General features: G+C 38.2%; 2 protein-coding genes across 2 annotated transcripts; both read right to left on the bottom strand.

Annotated features, from left to right (window-relative positions):
- Window positions 1-3,058: 3,058 nt before the first annotated feature.
- On the bottom strand, window positions 3,059-4,009 carry LOC124091248 (olfactory receptor 51I2-like). Its single transcript, XM_046442216.1, has one exon. It carries the CDS (start codon window positions 4,007-4,009, stop codon window positions 3,059-3,061), a length of 951 nt encoding a protein of 316 aa, XP_046298172.1.
- A 6,642-nt stretch (window positions 4,010-10,651) lies between these two features.
- On the bottom strand, window positions 10,652-11,590 carry LOC124091230 (olfactory receptor 51I1). The gene has a single exon (XM_046442200.1). It carries the CDS (start codon window positions 11,588-11,590, stop codon window positions 10,652-10,654), a length of 939 nt encoding a protein of 312 aa, XP_046298156.1.
- Window positions 11,591-16,044: the final 4,454 nt, after the last annotated feature.

Raw genomic sequence — 16,044 nt, 5'->3', positions numbered from 1 at the left:
GAATGGTGAGTCTTCCAAAGTTTATCATGGAACTACCAAATGATCTAGTAATCCTACTTCTGGGCACATATAAATCAAAATTAGGGTCTTAAAGAGACTCTACATCATCATATTTGTGAAACCATTATTCACAATAGCCAAGATATGGGAACAACCCAAGTGTCTATTAACATATGAATACAAAAGTATTACCTTTCAACAGTCTATAATAAATTTCAAAATTAATGTCCCCCAATATATTGAGGTATGTCTCAGAAAATGTTCTCAAGTTCAAAGGATTTTTGTAATTTGCACCAAGGCCCCAATTCAACAGCATATTCAGGGAGACCTACGGAATTGAATCTGGTCACAATGTAACACACATATATAGGATATCCTTTCATCAGCTAGCTAAAAGATTAGTTGTAAAATTTAATTGTGACAAAAGCCACAGCAAATAGAAACCCAGTTTTGGAAATTAGATGTTTGGGCTCAGAAACGTCAAGAGAGTTTTCATTGTTACATGGCTATTACAAGAAACAATTGCTAGAAATCTACCTGAACTCTTTTTTCTTTTCTTTTTTTTTTTAATCTTTCAATCTTTTTATGATAAGGGAATTCATTTGTTAAATTATACAGAAATAAGAGGAACGTATATTCAGAATTGTGAAATAATATATGTAAAATAAAACCCCATAATATTACTGAGGGGGTATACATGGTCCTGACTTGTGGCAGGAGAGTTTGGGGTAGTAAACTAGAAACAATGATTCTATACAAAAGAGATGTGCATCTGAGTTGATGAGAATTCTAGCACATTGACACTAACACCTAAGCTATACTGTCCTTTTTTAATGTCTTTTTGTATTATCCCACCTAAGCTATTCTCTTAGGGGGCTCTTCTCCAGAATGCACATCAATTCTGGTTCCGTTCTCCTGAATCACCACATTGAGTACTGAGTATGTTCTCTGAGTTTCCATTGCAAAATAATTATGAACTTCATGGAGGATTGAGTTTGGACAGATTAATTGGTGAAGATCAGGCTTATCAGCCATTCAGATTTACCTAGTCAACATGCAGCCTGATTTCAGCAGAACAAGCAAACCCAATAAAGAAGTCTAAAATCAGGGTTGCAGGGCAAGATCCCTCAGAGCGAGAATCGGACTTTTGCCTAGCTGAAGGTTCTTAGAACTGAAAGTTCAAACTTCAGCTAAGATAATATTTTCACAAAATGGGCTCATTTTCCCCCACCAAAATCAGAATTTCTTCAAAAAAAAAAGGCAGAAAGAAATAAATGTGACAATGGCCTTAATATGGCACTACTTAGGAGCAGATTCCCCTGGTTATCATGGACTTTATAGCAACAAAGTTTCGATTATAAGAGATATAACTTAATGTTCATAAAACATTATGAGGAAACTGTACAGGTTCTCTCAGAAATACCATTTTTTAGGGACACCTGTGATTTTGGTCACAGATTCTTATTACTGGACTCCTGGTACAAGTGGTCAATATTAGGAACAACTCAGATTTGAACTAGAGAAAATAAGGCTTCAGTGGAAGCATAATGCAAAGAAAGAATAGGAGGTAAAAGGCAGAAAGAAAGTAGGCAAATAGCATAGGGCTTTCTCCCACATTCTTCTCCCCCTTAGTTTTTCAAGATGTTGTGTAACTATTTTAAACTGACTATATTTATAATATAGTCCAAAATGCATGCTGAATACCTGTGAAAATTTATGAGCAAATTTTTTTTATATCAAACTGGGAATTGTTGAGAAGGTATATAGATTTTTTTTGTTCTTTATTTTAAAAAGTATATAACAAAAATTTTATGACCACTATTCCAGACAGACGTAATTTCTTTTTATTCCAAAAATTCACTGTGTAAAGGTGGACCTAGTGAGTTAAATGAGTTGGGGGAAATAAAACATGGTGAGGAAAACATTCTTGCTGATGTTAGAGGGCCTAAGTGGAGAGAGGCTGAAAACTTGACACTAGTTTCTGATTAACTGGCACAGTCCTATTAACCCATTCTACACAAAGAGCTGAGCTATGTAGAAGAAAGGATGATTTCCTATTTGGCCAAGTTTTCTAGAAACCACAGACAGAAGGAGGCAGGTCCAAGTAGACCTATCCTAGAGGTTTGTGGGAGGAGAGGGGTCAGGGAGGCTTCAGGTAGCATAGGAAGGCCACTGAAGGCTTAAGGGAAGAGAGGAGAAGGGAAGAGGGGACATCTAGGGACAGTGATGCCAGACAGCAAATGTTTACCTAAAAAGAGAGCATGGAATTCTATTATGGTAAAACTTGTTGCCTTTACTAGAATTCCTAGGATCTGTAACCTGTGCATTATAAGATTGTCCACAGTTTACTTATGCCTCAGTTGAGGTCATTTAGTTAGCTGTGCATCCTGAGAGGCTGAAGTACATAAATTCTGCATGTGGAGACCATTGGATGGTGGGTTGCTAGAAGAATCTGGCTTCTTTTATAATTGGAGGTTACATCATAGGTGTTCATCATGTCTTTCATTATTTAAACAAGGATATTTTGGGGAGTGAAAGAGAGCATTATTACTAACAATGTTGAGAAAAAAAGTGTGAATTATGAATATCTGGGGCAAACCAGAAAGTATGCTCACTTTATTTAAAGACTTGCTCCCAGGATGATCTTTCTTTATGATGGTAGGAAGGCAGTGTTCTTAAACCCTAGCTATCCCATAAAATAAAATTTTGTTTTATTTCAATTCAAATATCACAAGGTTTCAGGCCTTTACTGCTAGCTTACCATTTTTTAGGCTTCTGCTAGAACTACTAAGAGAATGAGGTGGGGAGGTAATTTCATTATTTCTGCCCTCAAGTTGTTATATCTGCTTAGAAATGAAGGGTATATAGGTGTGCCCACACAGAGGCATATATAGTAATAAAATGTGAGAGGTAAAGGACTTAGGAGTAATTCCTGTGATTCAGATTCAAGCCTGTTACAATGCTTCGAATTTCTCCTTCCTATTTATCCTCAAAGTTCCTAGTGTTGTGTTTTTCCCATAGCAGAAACACAATCAAACTTTTGGATTGCAGAAGTGACTTAGATCAATTTCCTCTTGCAGGAGAATAAGATGGCAATTCCTTGTTGGATTGGCTGAGTCTTAATGCTGTAGATGATGGGATTGAGCACCGGTGGCACAAAGAGATAGATGCTAGACATCAGCGTGTGAACCACAGGTGAGGCATGCTTGGCAACCCGATGCATGACAGACACACCAATCATAGGCACATAGTACACAAGCACTGCACAGATGTGTGACACACATGTGTTGAGAGCCTTCCATCTTCCCTCCTCAGAAGCAATACCCAGCACTGTATAAAGAATCAGCCCATATGAGACCACAATGAGCAGTGAGTCCAGCCCAAAAGTGGCCAGGACAATGGCCAAGCCCAGGATGCTGTTGAGCATAGTATCAGCACAAGGCAGCTGGATCAGATCTGAATGGAGGCAGTAGGAATGGGAGAGGATGTTAATGTGACAATAGGGCAATTGCCTCAACAGGACTGGAAGTGGAGCCATGAGTGCTACACTCTTCAGTGTAATGCCTAAACCCATAGAGATGATGCGGGGCAGGGTCAGGATGGATGTATAGCGCAGTGGATTGTAAATGGCTACAAAGCGGTCATAGCTCATGGCCAACAGGACCCCTGACTCCATGCAGGAGAAGGTGTGAATGAAAAACATCTGGGCCAGGCAGCCATCAAAATCAACCCTGCGAGCATCAAACCAAAGAATGCCCATAACAGTAGGCAGTGTAGACACAGAGACGCCCACCTCACTGATGGCCAACATGGAGAGGAACAGGTACATGGGCTCATGAAGGTCAGAGTCTGCCTGCACTGCTGCCATGATTAGGCTGTTTCCCACAATGGCCACCATGTACATGGTAAAGAAGGGGATGGAGAACCAGCCATGTTGGGCCTCCAGTCCTGGGATGCCAGTCAGGAAGACAGATAGGCGGTCAAGGCTTCCATTGCTCTGAGTTCCCATGTCATCGACAGCAGGTATTAGTCTTCACCTGCCATTTGAAAAAAAAAATTTAAAAAAAAAGAAAATTAGCTCGCACAAGTTGAAGTCGTCTGCCTCAGTAGCCCACTCTAAAGGCTGAAAAATGAGATAGGAAGGGTGGGTGAAGCTGGAGTAACACACAATCTCATCTCTACTCCTGTTCTCCTGAGTTCTACATTCCTAACATGTTAGAATATGTTAGAGATATGTTAGACTGCCCAATTTTGTGGGAGATAACACAGCTTAAAAATGGGACACAAACTCAAATAACTCAGATCTGAGTCAGATCCATACTCAGCCAATCACTAGATAGGCAATTACTTTAATTTTAAAATGAAAGAAAATAGTATTATTCTCTTTATTTGAACATAAGGAAAAAATGAGAAAATTAATATACATTCAGAGTTTATATTCATTTTCACTACAGAGATGAGAGCAAACTCTGATCTAGGCTAGAGTCATCAAAAAGAATTGAGTTTGAGCTCTGCTGACATGGATCTGAGATGACAAAAACACCTAGGAAAGTGATAGTCTCCATGAGTCCCTGCTGAATCCTAGGGAGGGAAAAATGTTTCCAGTAAAATTGTAACTGCAGTTTCAAACTGTTTCAAAAGAGAAATATGGACTATGAAGGAAATTAACAATCCATCTTGAAATTATGCTAAAATACAGTGACCTTCCAGTATAAAAACAGAAAGATTATCAGAGATGTGTTCCTTTCGAAATGAGCAGATTCGACCTAGAGACCATGGAGATCAAAGACTCAGAGATAAAAGATTCCATCTGAGACCAAGAGTCAGGGAGCAATAGCTAAAAACCAATCAGGAATTGGAAGTCACATAAAATTTAAAGTAATGCAATGTGAAATAACATAATATAGCATAACACATTGAATATAATAACATAATATGATATATTAAATTTGTAAAATAAATTTTAAAATAGTAGATAGGAAGATGCAGTCACAATGAGCATGAAAGCTGAATTGACACCAATCAGTTTACTGTTTCACTCGGCAGATTGGATGTAGGAATCACTGATTTTGTATCAGTTCTTTATCCTGTGGTCACATGCTGCTAATGTGAAACGGCTCAAACATCTAAATAATTGAATGATAATACTTTGCTGGAAGGGATAAATGATTGAGAACTGGAGAGCCCATGGAATACAAAGAGCTATGACTATGGACACTAGCATAGTCATAGTCATAGTGTAAGAAGAAGGACAGTCAAAGAAGCTGCACTCTTATGATAGTCACTCTTCAGATACAGCTCTGCTAAAACCCCTTGCACACTCTCTCTGGGCCTCCCTCAAAACTAGCAACTTCTCTGACAAATGAAATACACTACCATGTGCCTCTTATCCACAGATTTCTCTTGGGTCGACCTTATAGATCAGTGGTTCTCAATCTTGGCTACACATTAAAATCACATGGGGAGAATGAAAAATCCCAGTGCCCAGGAAACATCTCACAAATTAAACTGGAACCTCTGGGTAAAGCATCAAATTATGAATGTTACTAAAAATTTTCTGAGATGAATTCAGTGTTGAGAACAACTCCAGACTCATTTTATGACATTCTAATCACTATAGTGACATCCTTTTAGACCACAATGAAACCTTCAAGCATTTCCTAAGTCTCCTCCACACACCTTTTATTTCAGAAAGTTTCCTCCCTAACTTCTAACTACAATTTCACATTTCCTTGTGTTTCATCATCCATCAGATTCTTCAGAACCCTAGAGCTCCTTTAAATAAATATAGATTCACTTGTAATACTCTAAGGTGGCATCCACAGCAGTAGCCTAAATTCAGGGCTACTGCTGCACTTGCTTGAAGGTGAATCAGACCAGAGCCCAATCTTGCATGCACTGTGAGAAGCTTCACCATGACATTCTTATGCTTAGTCTGAACATTCTCAATGTCTATACTCTTATTGCTTCCTGAAACCACTATCCTTGTCAGGTCTCACTGACTTATAGAGAACTTTCTTACCTTTGGGTTAAATCTATTTTCTCTGTATTATAGATACTGTTGCAAACATGGAGGCACAATAATCTTACTCAGCTATCACTTGAATTTTGCTTTTCATAGTATCTGTAATTTTCTTGCAACACTTATCTTAATTTGTAGGCATTTATTTACATGTATATTCTTTGGTTTACTGTTTGTATCCCCTACTAGATTGCAAACTTCATCAAAGAAAGAATAATGCTTTTTTCCCACTACATGCCTAATAGTAACACGTGTCCAAGTGCATAGCAAATGCTTAATAAATATATAACTGAATGAATAAATAACTAAATTGATAAATATTATCTGAACGTTTCAGTCATGGTATCCTATAATCTTCCCTTCTCCATATAACCTATCCTAAATTCCTTTAGCTTCTTCTTAAAGTTTCTGACTTTCCATTTCCACACCACACAAGTCCTCTTGTTAAGGTGACTAATGGATAGTAAGTGTAATAGGAATGAGCAGTGTAATATGTATCTTACTGCAAATTGACAACTGTTCCTAATACCATTTAAGCAGGAATAGTAATTTTCTCATCTGAACTTTTATATGAACTTTTCCTATTATATTAAAATGACATTTATGCCTCTGTCTTTCCTTTGAGACTGAATTATTTTAATATCAGATTTTATATTAAAGGGCCTCATTTACCTCACCTCCATGGCTATTCCCATGTTTGTGACATAAAAACATTCTTTAAAAACCATTAACAAATAAAATGTATTATTATACTACTCAGGACATAACTGAAGCACATTCAGTTCTGAGTTCTGTACTCTAGATAAGAGTTAAACCAACTATGGCATAGGCAAAGGTAAGAGAAACTAAGACATATGGAAAGAATTGAAGGAACAAGGGACGCTTCATTTTGACAAGAAGGAATCATAGCAGAAATGAATGGGAATGGATGTGACAGGTGGTGAATGATAGGTGGAGGTGGCCAGGAGACAGTATGGGAGTCATGTAAGGGACATTTTTCTCAAAGTCAAAGCTATGTGATAAAATAATAAGCTTCGGGATAATGAAGATATTCAGAGAAAGACAGGATAAACTTGAAAGGTCCTTTCAACTCTCCTCCTGCCTCAGGCCTGAGGTTCCAGACTGTCAAGTTCTCTCCTGTTCAGTGACAGAAAATCTTATCTCCAAATCTGTGTGGAAAAGACAGAGATAAGTTTCCAATGCCTGTCATCTGAAGGCGACTCTGGAAACCCTGTTTGAAAGTAGGTGGGAGACCACAAGGGCATTTGAATGCCTATTGCTTTTTCTTTCTTTTTTTTTAAATTATATATATATTTATATATATATTTTTATATATGTTGTATATGTATATATATATACACACACACATATATGTATGTATATGTATATATATATATATATAATTATATATATATAATTTTATGGACCTTTATTTTATTCCTTTATTTACATGTGGTGCTGAGAATTAAATCCAATGTCACACATGCTAGGCAAGTGTTCCACCACTGAGCTGCAAACCCAGCCCTGCAGATTCTTTTTTCTAAAAAATGAAATTTGGGGATTTTTTGTTTGTTTGTTTTGCCTTAAACCTCTCTATCATAGGCTAAACATATTGTGGCAACTATTGAAACACACAGGCATTGACAGAAACTCACTCAAAAATATGATCAAAGAGACTGAGAAATTCATACAGGAACATAAACAGAATTGTCAATAAAAACACACTTCTTATACACATCTGGAAAACAAAGACAGATTCAAACTCACTGGATGGGGCTTTGTGAAGCAAGCGACTGTTAGGATGCAAGAGGGCCAGAGCTTACAACCATCCACAGTGAGCCTCAGGCAGTGAGTAACCAGGGGAGGAGGCAGACTTAATGTCTCTGAATCAGAGTTCCCAGAGACCCAGGCCTCCAGAGTACTCTTTGCCTGAGTGTGATGCTCCATTGGTGAAGAAAAAAGGAGGGGGTTTGATCTCCCCTTGGAAATAGAAAGATAAGAATGTATATGAAAAATACTTCCCCTGGAAGTGTCCTCTCGCCACACACACAAATTACATTAAATTAAATTAAAAATAAAAAAAATAAAATTTAAATTTCTTTATTATGATGAAGAATATGGAGAAAAAAATTTCTAAGCTTCATAGATTCACATACCTACACACAATTATCCAATCTAAAATTTAAAACTGTGTGCCCAGAATTCAATGTGTAGGTTCCTGAACTTTGAGCATAAAACACAGATCTCAGGTAGATCCTAAAGCACAGAACCCAGAAGAAAAATTTTGGAGCTTAGATATCAGAGAATAGAACTTGGAGCCCAGAGAAAACCCCGGAATTTAGAGTGCATGCCCTTGGCTACCCTGATCCATTTATCCCCACTGTCCCTTACTTAATTTCCACTGCCATCCCATCTCCATTGACCCTTCACCATGTTCCACAAGTTCAGGGTCTCTTCTATGACAGACATTCCAGGGCAGCAAAGGAACACGAAGTTCAAAGTCACAAACCTAGGTTTATGTCCTGGCTTTACTTTAGGGTTTTGGGATACTCATATTCCTCCAACTTGAACTTGGAACCTAATTTGTAAAGTATATATTTCTGTCTACAGGAAATAGAGATTCAAATGAGAAGGAAGTAATAGGCTTCTTTGTTTTTAATTAATTGTAGCACACCTGATAATTAGTGGTAACTTACTTCTGCTGCAGGTCTCAATTTCAGATCCCCCAAATATGTTCTTTTCCCCAACATTTGTTCTTCCCATTAAACATTAAATTTAACCTCTTTTAATTTCAATTTTTCATAAGAGTAAGAGTGTACTGAGGAAAAAAATGACAGGAATTTCTCTCCCTCTTCTATCATGTGGTAGAATGTGCGTGGAGAGTCAAACAGAAGATGGACATAGAGAACTTTCTTTTCCCCTTGTGGTGCTCTGAAGTATCAGAGCAACTTGAGAAAGAAAAAAAAAAAAACTAACTGAAATTTTTCTCTCTAGTTTCTATGTACCTAGGTGGCAGACCTAAAATCAGAGTTTGTCTAAACTTTGATGCCTGGTAGGTTGGGATGTCAGGAATGGGAATTGGGAGGAATGGAAGGGAGTCACTTCATGGGGCAGTGACTGTGACGTGGGTGAAGATAGTTCATCAGATTCCTCCGAAGTTGTTTCTATGTTCCACTTGCATCGTCTCATAGAGATAGTAAGGTATTAAGTCTGCATTTCTCTTCACCACCAATACCATACACTTAGTTATAAAGCACTCAGTTTCTCCCAATTTTAAGTCATTCACATGTTAATTTAGGCAATCTTTAAAGTCCTTGCTCTCCAAGCTCCTCAATGAAAGACCTCCCTGTTGCAGGAAGGTCTTTCATTGAGGAGCTTTCCCAAATATTCTAGGCCAGTATTCTAGGTTAAAACTACCAGAATAAGTTAGCGAGCTTTTTAAAACTCAAATAGCTCTGTCTACTGTCCAGAATTTTTGGTTTGGGAGGTCTGAGAACAATTCTCAGAATTTGTGTGCCCAATAAAGTTCCAAGCAATGCCAATGATGCTGATCTGGGAGTTTTACTCTGAGAATCACCTTTCAAACTTTTGTTAATTATGTGTTTGTTTGTTTTTTTTAACTCTTGCTGCCCAGCTGACATATAAGAATCTAATCACTGGGAGTTATTAGAAAGGAGAATATTATGCTTCAAAAATTTTAGTCACCCAAGGCTCTTACTAAATGCAGTTAGTCAGTAAGTTGAGTGAGGGGCCTAAGATTTTGTTTTTCTAACAAGTACCAGATATGCCAATGCTATTGTTCATTGGACTGTACTTTGAGAATTAAGTTTCTGTCTTCTGTCTAAATATTTCCTCTCAGGTGATTATATCTGTCCCTTTACGCTGTTATCTTGAACCAAGCACTCTAAATGCTCTCATCCTTCACAAGCTACTTCATAACATCCAAAATAAGCTTTACTTATTTCCATGTGAAATAGATGCTCTCCTTTACACAAGAACAGCAATTCTCCATAGCCCAAAACCTCTGTCTTTAATTTTTATTTTCTTCCTCATTCTCATTGATAGTAGAATTATTTGTGTTCAAGCCTATTTGCCCTGAAGGACTTCCATTATTCCCATATATGCTAAAAAAAAAAAAAAAATCTCAGGGTATTTGTTGTTCTTTTTTATGCTTTTCTCTTGACATGTGTATCTGTTTATTTAACAATATGCTATCCTCACCATTATAATATCCTTAGCAACTAAGGATGCAAGGATTTTCAGACAGTGAATTTTCATTCATATATATATATATATATATATATATATATATATATATTAGTTTTAGATGGACGCAACACCTTTATTTTATTCTTATGTGGTGCTGAGCATTGAACCCAGTGCCTCATGCATGCCAGGCAAGTACTCTACCACTAAGCCACAACCCCAGCCACATACAGTGAATTTTCAATAAATAGTTTTCAATATATTCATCACTATATTGAGTTAGACATGTATTTATTCATTCTAAATGTAGAACTCTCAAGAGCTTGGGTCATCTTCCTCCTTGTTTTAGCATTCCAGGTTAGTAGGCATATCATAGTCCTTCCTCCAAAGGTGCTCTCTTGGGATCCTCAGCCTTCCTCAGGCCTAAGACTTATGGAAGGCCTTGAGGATCCCTCTACGGATCTCCTTGGTCTTCACACTATAGATGATGGGGTTGAGCATGGGGGGTACAAACAGGTAGACATTGGACATCATAACATGAACAACAGGCGGGGCACTTTTCCAGAAGCGGTGGATCATGGAGACTGCTATTATGGGTACATAAAAGGTCAGCACTGCACAGATATGTGACATGCAGGTGTTGAGTGCCTTCAACCGCTGCTCTTGAGATGCAATAGCCAACACAGCTCTCAAGATCAATGCATAGGAAAGAAGGATGAAAACTGAGTCCACACCATAGGTGAAAATGACCACTAAGAGTCCATAGATGTTGTTAACATGGATGTCTCCACATGCCACCTTCATGAGATCTGGATGAAGGCAGTATGAGTGATGCAAAATATTGCCCTTGCAGAAATGCAGTCGTTTCACTAGAAAGGGGAAAGGAAACAGAGTTGTGAAGCTCTTAGCAAGGATACTCAGGCCCATGGCCAAGATGCGGCTGTTGGTGAGCACAGTGGCATAACGTAGTGGATCACAAATAGCCACAAAGCGATCAAAGCTCATGGCCAACAGTATGCCCGATTCCATGAAAGAGAAAGTGTGAATGAAGAACATCTGGACCAGGCAGGCATCAAAGCCAACATAGTGGTAGTTGAAGCAGAAAGTAGCAAGCACCGTGGGAAGTGTGGAAAGGGACACTCCCAGATCATTGAGAGAGAGCATGGAGAGGAAGTAGTACATGGGCTGGTGAAGAGCAGGCTCCCGAACCACCAGAGCAAGGACACTCAGGTTGCCTACGATAGAGATCAGGTAGAGGACACAGAAAATCAGGGCAACCCAGGCTTGACCTGTCCGCATCCCAGGAATGCCTGTCAGCTGGAGCATAGCTGGCTGGAAGGGAGTGCCATTGAGGCCCAGCATGGCGGGGAAATGAGCCCAGAGGGTGTCAGGGGAGTTCTTCACTTTCCTTCTTTCAGATATCCTGTCTCCAACACAAAAGACAAGAGATTGAAAACGTGTATCTATATTCCTGCCTCCTCCATCCGACTCTGAGTTCTGTGAGGAAGAATCTGAGTTCTATACATTTCTGTACCAGCAGGGCCCAGCATGCCACATAGGCCATGGTGGAAACTCAAAGGAGTGCCCAAAACCTGGCAAGGCAAGGTGGGAGACGGCATGAACAAAGTCCTCTAACCTTCAACTGCAATATCTCTTCCCTTTCCAATCTACCCAGAAATTACGTCTAGGAATTTGGGGAAAGTAGAAATTAAGATACACCATAAAGAGGAAACATTGTCCATGCCTTTGGGAACTCTTCAGCAGACGTTCTAAACAATTTACAGTCATAAAATTACAGCATCAATAGCCTTCATCCACACTTCACCTCAGCTTCCCAATGCCTTGGCCACATTGGTCATCATCAAAATCTGTTCTCTCTCTGAAACCATAAATTTTAATACCTCTCATTTTGATCATAGACTTCTATCTCACAGTTCTCTGACCTTCTCATGCTTGTACACTAGTTCTGAAGTCTCCAGGATTCTTTTGATTTGTTTTTTTTTTTAATCTATTTGTCTATTAACTCTTAACTTCTTCATTTCTTTCCTGACCTACTCCCCAACGGGGATTTGTTTCTTTATCTCTTTTCCTCCCTTTTATATGAACATGGTAAACCCTAACCTTTTTTTTTAACCCTAACCTTTGATAAGGTCTATAATCAAACTGGGTGTGCAAAACTGAAGAAGCAAGTTCTTTATTGAAATAAAAAGGAGGTAATTATTTCTTGCCACTGCTTAAATTTTAAACCTATTTATACATTGATCTAGCCTTTTCCCCAGTCTTTTGAGAAAGAGATGTCCCTCCTTCTCCAAAGACTGTCCCTTCATCTTCAAGATCCCATTTCTGGCCACCTCCTTTAGATCTCTCTTCCATTAGTCCATTGTATGATGCCTTCTATCTCCTCCCCTTTCTGCCTCTTTCCTGACAGGCAACAACCATCCCATCATGAAAACTCGAACCTTCCCTCTCTAGCTGCTATCAATTCTTAGTCATATTTTTTTCAACACTGTCCTTCCTGATGCTAAGGGAGAGGATCTTGCACTTACCTATTTAATGTGCCGGCTTTTGCAACAGACTTCTGAGATCCTCTATATCAGGGATTCAATGTCATTGGCCTTTCCTTCTATTACTGCTCATTTCTATAGCTTCTACACTTTCTCCCTCCCCAAAACATATTTTTCTATGGTGACAACTAATCTCCTTGCTTCTAAAGGTAATGAAAATATCCTCCTAATCCATGTGACTTTCCTGCTTGCATTATCAGTAATTCACCTTCCCCAAACTGCCTTCTTTGTGGAAGTGCACCATTTCTCCTTGATTTTCCTTATGCCTTGGCTTTCCTATTTCTACCTTATTCACTGGATCCTCTTTCTCTGTGTTTGCCTGTAAGCAGCAACAGCCTAACACCAAGTAAAATAACCAATAGTCAGAGTGATGAAAATTGGAAAAAATGTATCATTAAAGACTCCCTTCTTCATATTTATTCAAAGTATCACTGCGACTGTATTTTCATACTACCAACTAGCTCAAAATGAAAGCTTTATTCTATAATTTAGGCACAATGGCTTTTTTTTTTTTTGTCCTTTTCCTTTTCTAGATTTTCCATTCTTTGCCTAACACACCTGGTAAACATGGTGAAATTGATCATGACAGGGGCTGGATAGTGATATCAGTCACAATCCTTAAAGTATATAAACTATCAGAAGAAATTTATGTATTTTTTTTAATTTCTCTCTCTTCCACCTGAGAAATCAATGCACTTCTTTTATCAGTAAGATTTATAGTTCTTTATCCTCTATAAACTTTCCCCCCCTCCCAACCCATGTTTAAAGTCAATATCTCTAAGAAGTCTTTTTGGACCCAGCCTGTCCAGATCTACCTTTTTAAAATCACCTTTACTCCCAGATGTTGTCTGAGTCCTGAAGAAATGGGAAGAACCTTGACAGCACCAAGAGATACTAAAACCTATTCCAAAAGAGAGGCTTGCCCCACTTTTCTTAATGTTTGGTGTGCAAGCTGAGGTAGTCTAGATGGTAATATTTCTTTTGTGCTGCAGATTTTCCTGTCTGGAAAATGAAAACATTTCTAAGGAGAAAATGCCCAATGCCACCCAACAACCATTGTTTTCTCTGCTTTGTCCAGGGAGTGTCAGTTAAAGCTTCTTAACTGTGACTTTTCAGTTAAAAAAAAAAAAAGTTAGGAAGGTAGAAACACAGCATATACATGAGCCTGCACATGAATAAGTGCCTAAAAAGGCAATGAAAGTGCACATTTTTACACTTCTACACTCACTTGAACATCCACACATTCATAGAAACTGTCTCACATCAGTCCTGGTCACACGTAACACTATCACACCACAGAACTCAAGAAGACTCATGACAGCTCATGGATTAATATAATGTTTCAAATATCCATCCTCCTTTGTTTATACTCTCATAAACGCACACACACACACACACACACATAAGCAGGGTCACAAATGATCACCATTAACAAACTCACATCAATATCTCCACTAAGGATAATCCCTTGACACACAGTGGAAATCAACCTGATTGAAGACCACACATTGTTGAATGACTTCAGCTCATTTGCCTATGTGATTTTTTTTCCCCATGTACATACACCCAGAGCCAGGTATAGGAGATCATAATTCAAATTGTAGGTTTCTAAATGAGAAATATAAAATACCCTCAAGACAAAATCTGATGCATCAGTCCCTTGGCCTAATGGTAGGTGGTTTGGTGTTAGGGCTTTGATTCAGATGGGAATAGGCATCATTTCTCTGTGATCATGGACTTTGGAAGGAAATAGATTTGGCTCATGTTTGTAGAGAAAATATAAGAGGTAGAGTTTGCTTTACTGTCAGTAAAAATTCTCAAATTTTGGATAAGGCTAGATAAAGAGTCCAGGTGGACAGTCTTTGGGAAGAGCACTCACTGGATGGGAGACGTCTCTTTTCCCTGTAGCTGGATGTACTGCACTGTGGATCTGGCCGCGAGAGCGGCATCAACCATTCTCTTATGACATAAATTTATGAATGTGCCAAAATCCCAAGACTCATTTGGTTCAAGAGGGAGAAAAGTGGAAATAATTGGGATGGTGGCATCAATGAACTGAGATGAGCCATAGGAGAATCATTCCCAGGGGAATCTCAATCTTGGCCTCAGGATTTCTGATGTCATCATTCATATCCATTAACATGCCAGTCCTTCCTTGATCAGAAATACAAACACGCTGCATACAATATACACAAACATGCATAGTCCCAGACATGCTGAGACCCCCACAGATGTACCTTAGACACATCCAGCTATTTATTCATTAATATTCATATTAACTCTTAATGTATATGCAAATAAGCTCCTGAAACTGCCCAATGTTCTAGTCACTAATCACATTTCTTGATATATCAAACATACACTATAGCTGACTGTAGTGGGTCATGCCTTCTAGAGGCTGAGGCAAGAGAAGTGCAAGTTTGAGTTCAGCCTCAGCAAATTAGCAAGAATCTCAGCAACTTAGTGAGACTCTGTCTCAAAAGATTAGAAGGACTGGGGATGTAGCTCAGTAGTAGAGAACTCCTGGGGTCAATCCCTTGTACCCCTTGCCCCAAAAGCACCCCCTGTAATTTGTGCATACTTACATTAATTATAAAGGCTAACATATATTATGGACATAATTTTAGAAATAGAGACTCATACACAGACTTGAAAAATGTCTCAATATATTTCAAATATACTCCCATTAACACATAACCAAAAGTAAGTATTTCAAACACATACCTACATTATTATTAACATATCAACAAAACGTTCAACACATTAATACCCCCACATCTATCCACAGATAAATATATAGAATTTGAATGCACCATATATTTTCTGCACACATACAAGCATCCATTTGGCATGCTTCTTCTGCAAGTGTTTCCTTTACTAGACCACTGTACAGAATAATAAAAAATTACAAATTGTTCATTTCAACTAAAACTAAACAAACAAATGAAAGAAAAACACATTAGTGAGCAATTTTAAAATGTTATCTTCAACACTGATGATTATAAAGATTAATAAAGATATAGCACCTATTCTTGCAAAGTATTGAAAAATTGATTTAAACAGCAATTCAGATATGCTTCCATACCTTACCTACAAATATGTCATAAACATAGTCTACAATAAATTGATGCCTGTGTCAAAATTTATATTGTGTACATATAATATTTGTGTATTAGGTGTTTAAAAAATCTAAAAAGTTCCAGAAACTCTTGAACTCCAATTAATTATATAAACACTGTCAAGGAAGTTGTA

This window comes from Marmota monax, unplaced genomic scaffold, assembly GCF_021218885.2.
Source record: "Marmota monax isolate L192 unplaced genomic scaffold, Marmota_monax_Labrador192_F-V1.1 WCK01_AAM20220418_F8-fsc00068, whole genome shotgun sequence".
Lineage (NCBI taxonomy): Eukaryota > Metazoa > Chordata > Mammalia > Rodentia > Sciuridae > Marmota > Marmota monax.
The sequence above is the reverse complement of the archived record's forward strand: the minus strand, read 5'-3'. Positions and strand labels throughout refer to the sequence as shown.

Bases quoted from the DNA above. Each gene is read 5' to 3' on its own strand.
- LOC124091248 (XM_046442216.1), bottom strand. From the start codon at position 4,009: ATGGGAACTCAGAGCAATGGAAGCCTTGACCGCCTATCTGTCTTCCTG.
- LOC124091230 (XM_046442200.1), bottom strand. From the start codon at position 11,590: ATGCTGGGCCTCAATGGCACTCCCTTCCAGCCAGCTATGCTCCAGCTG.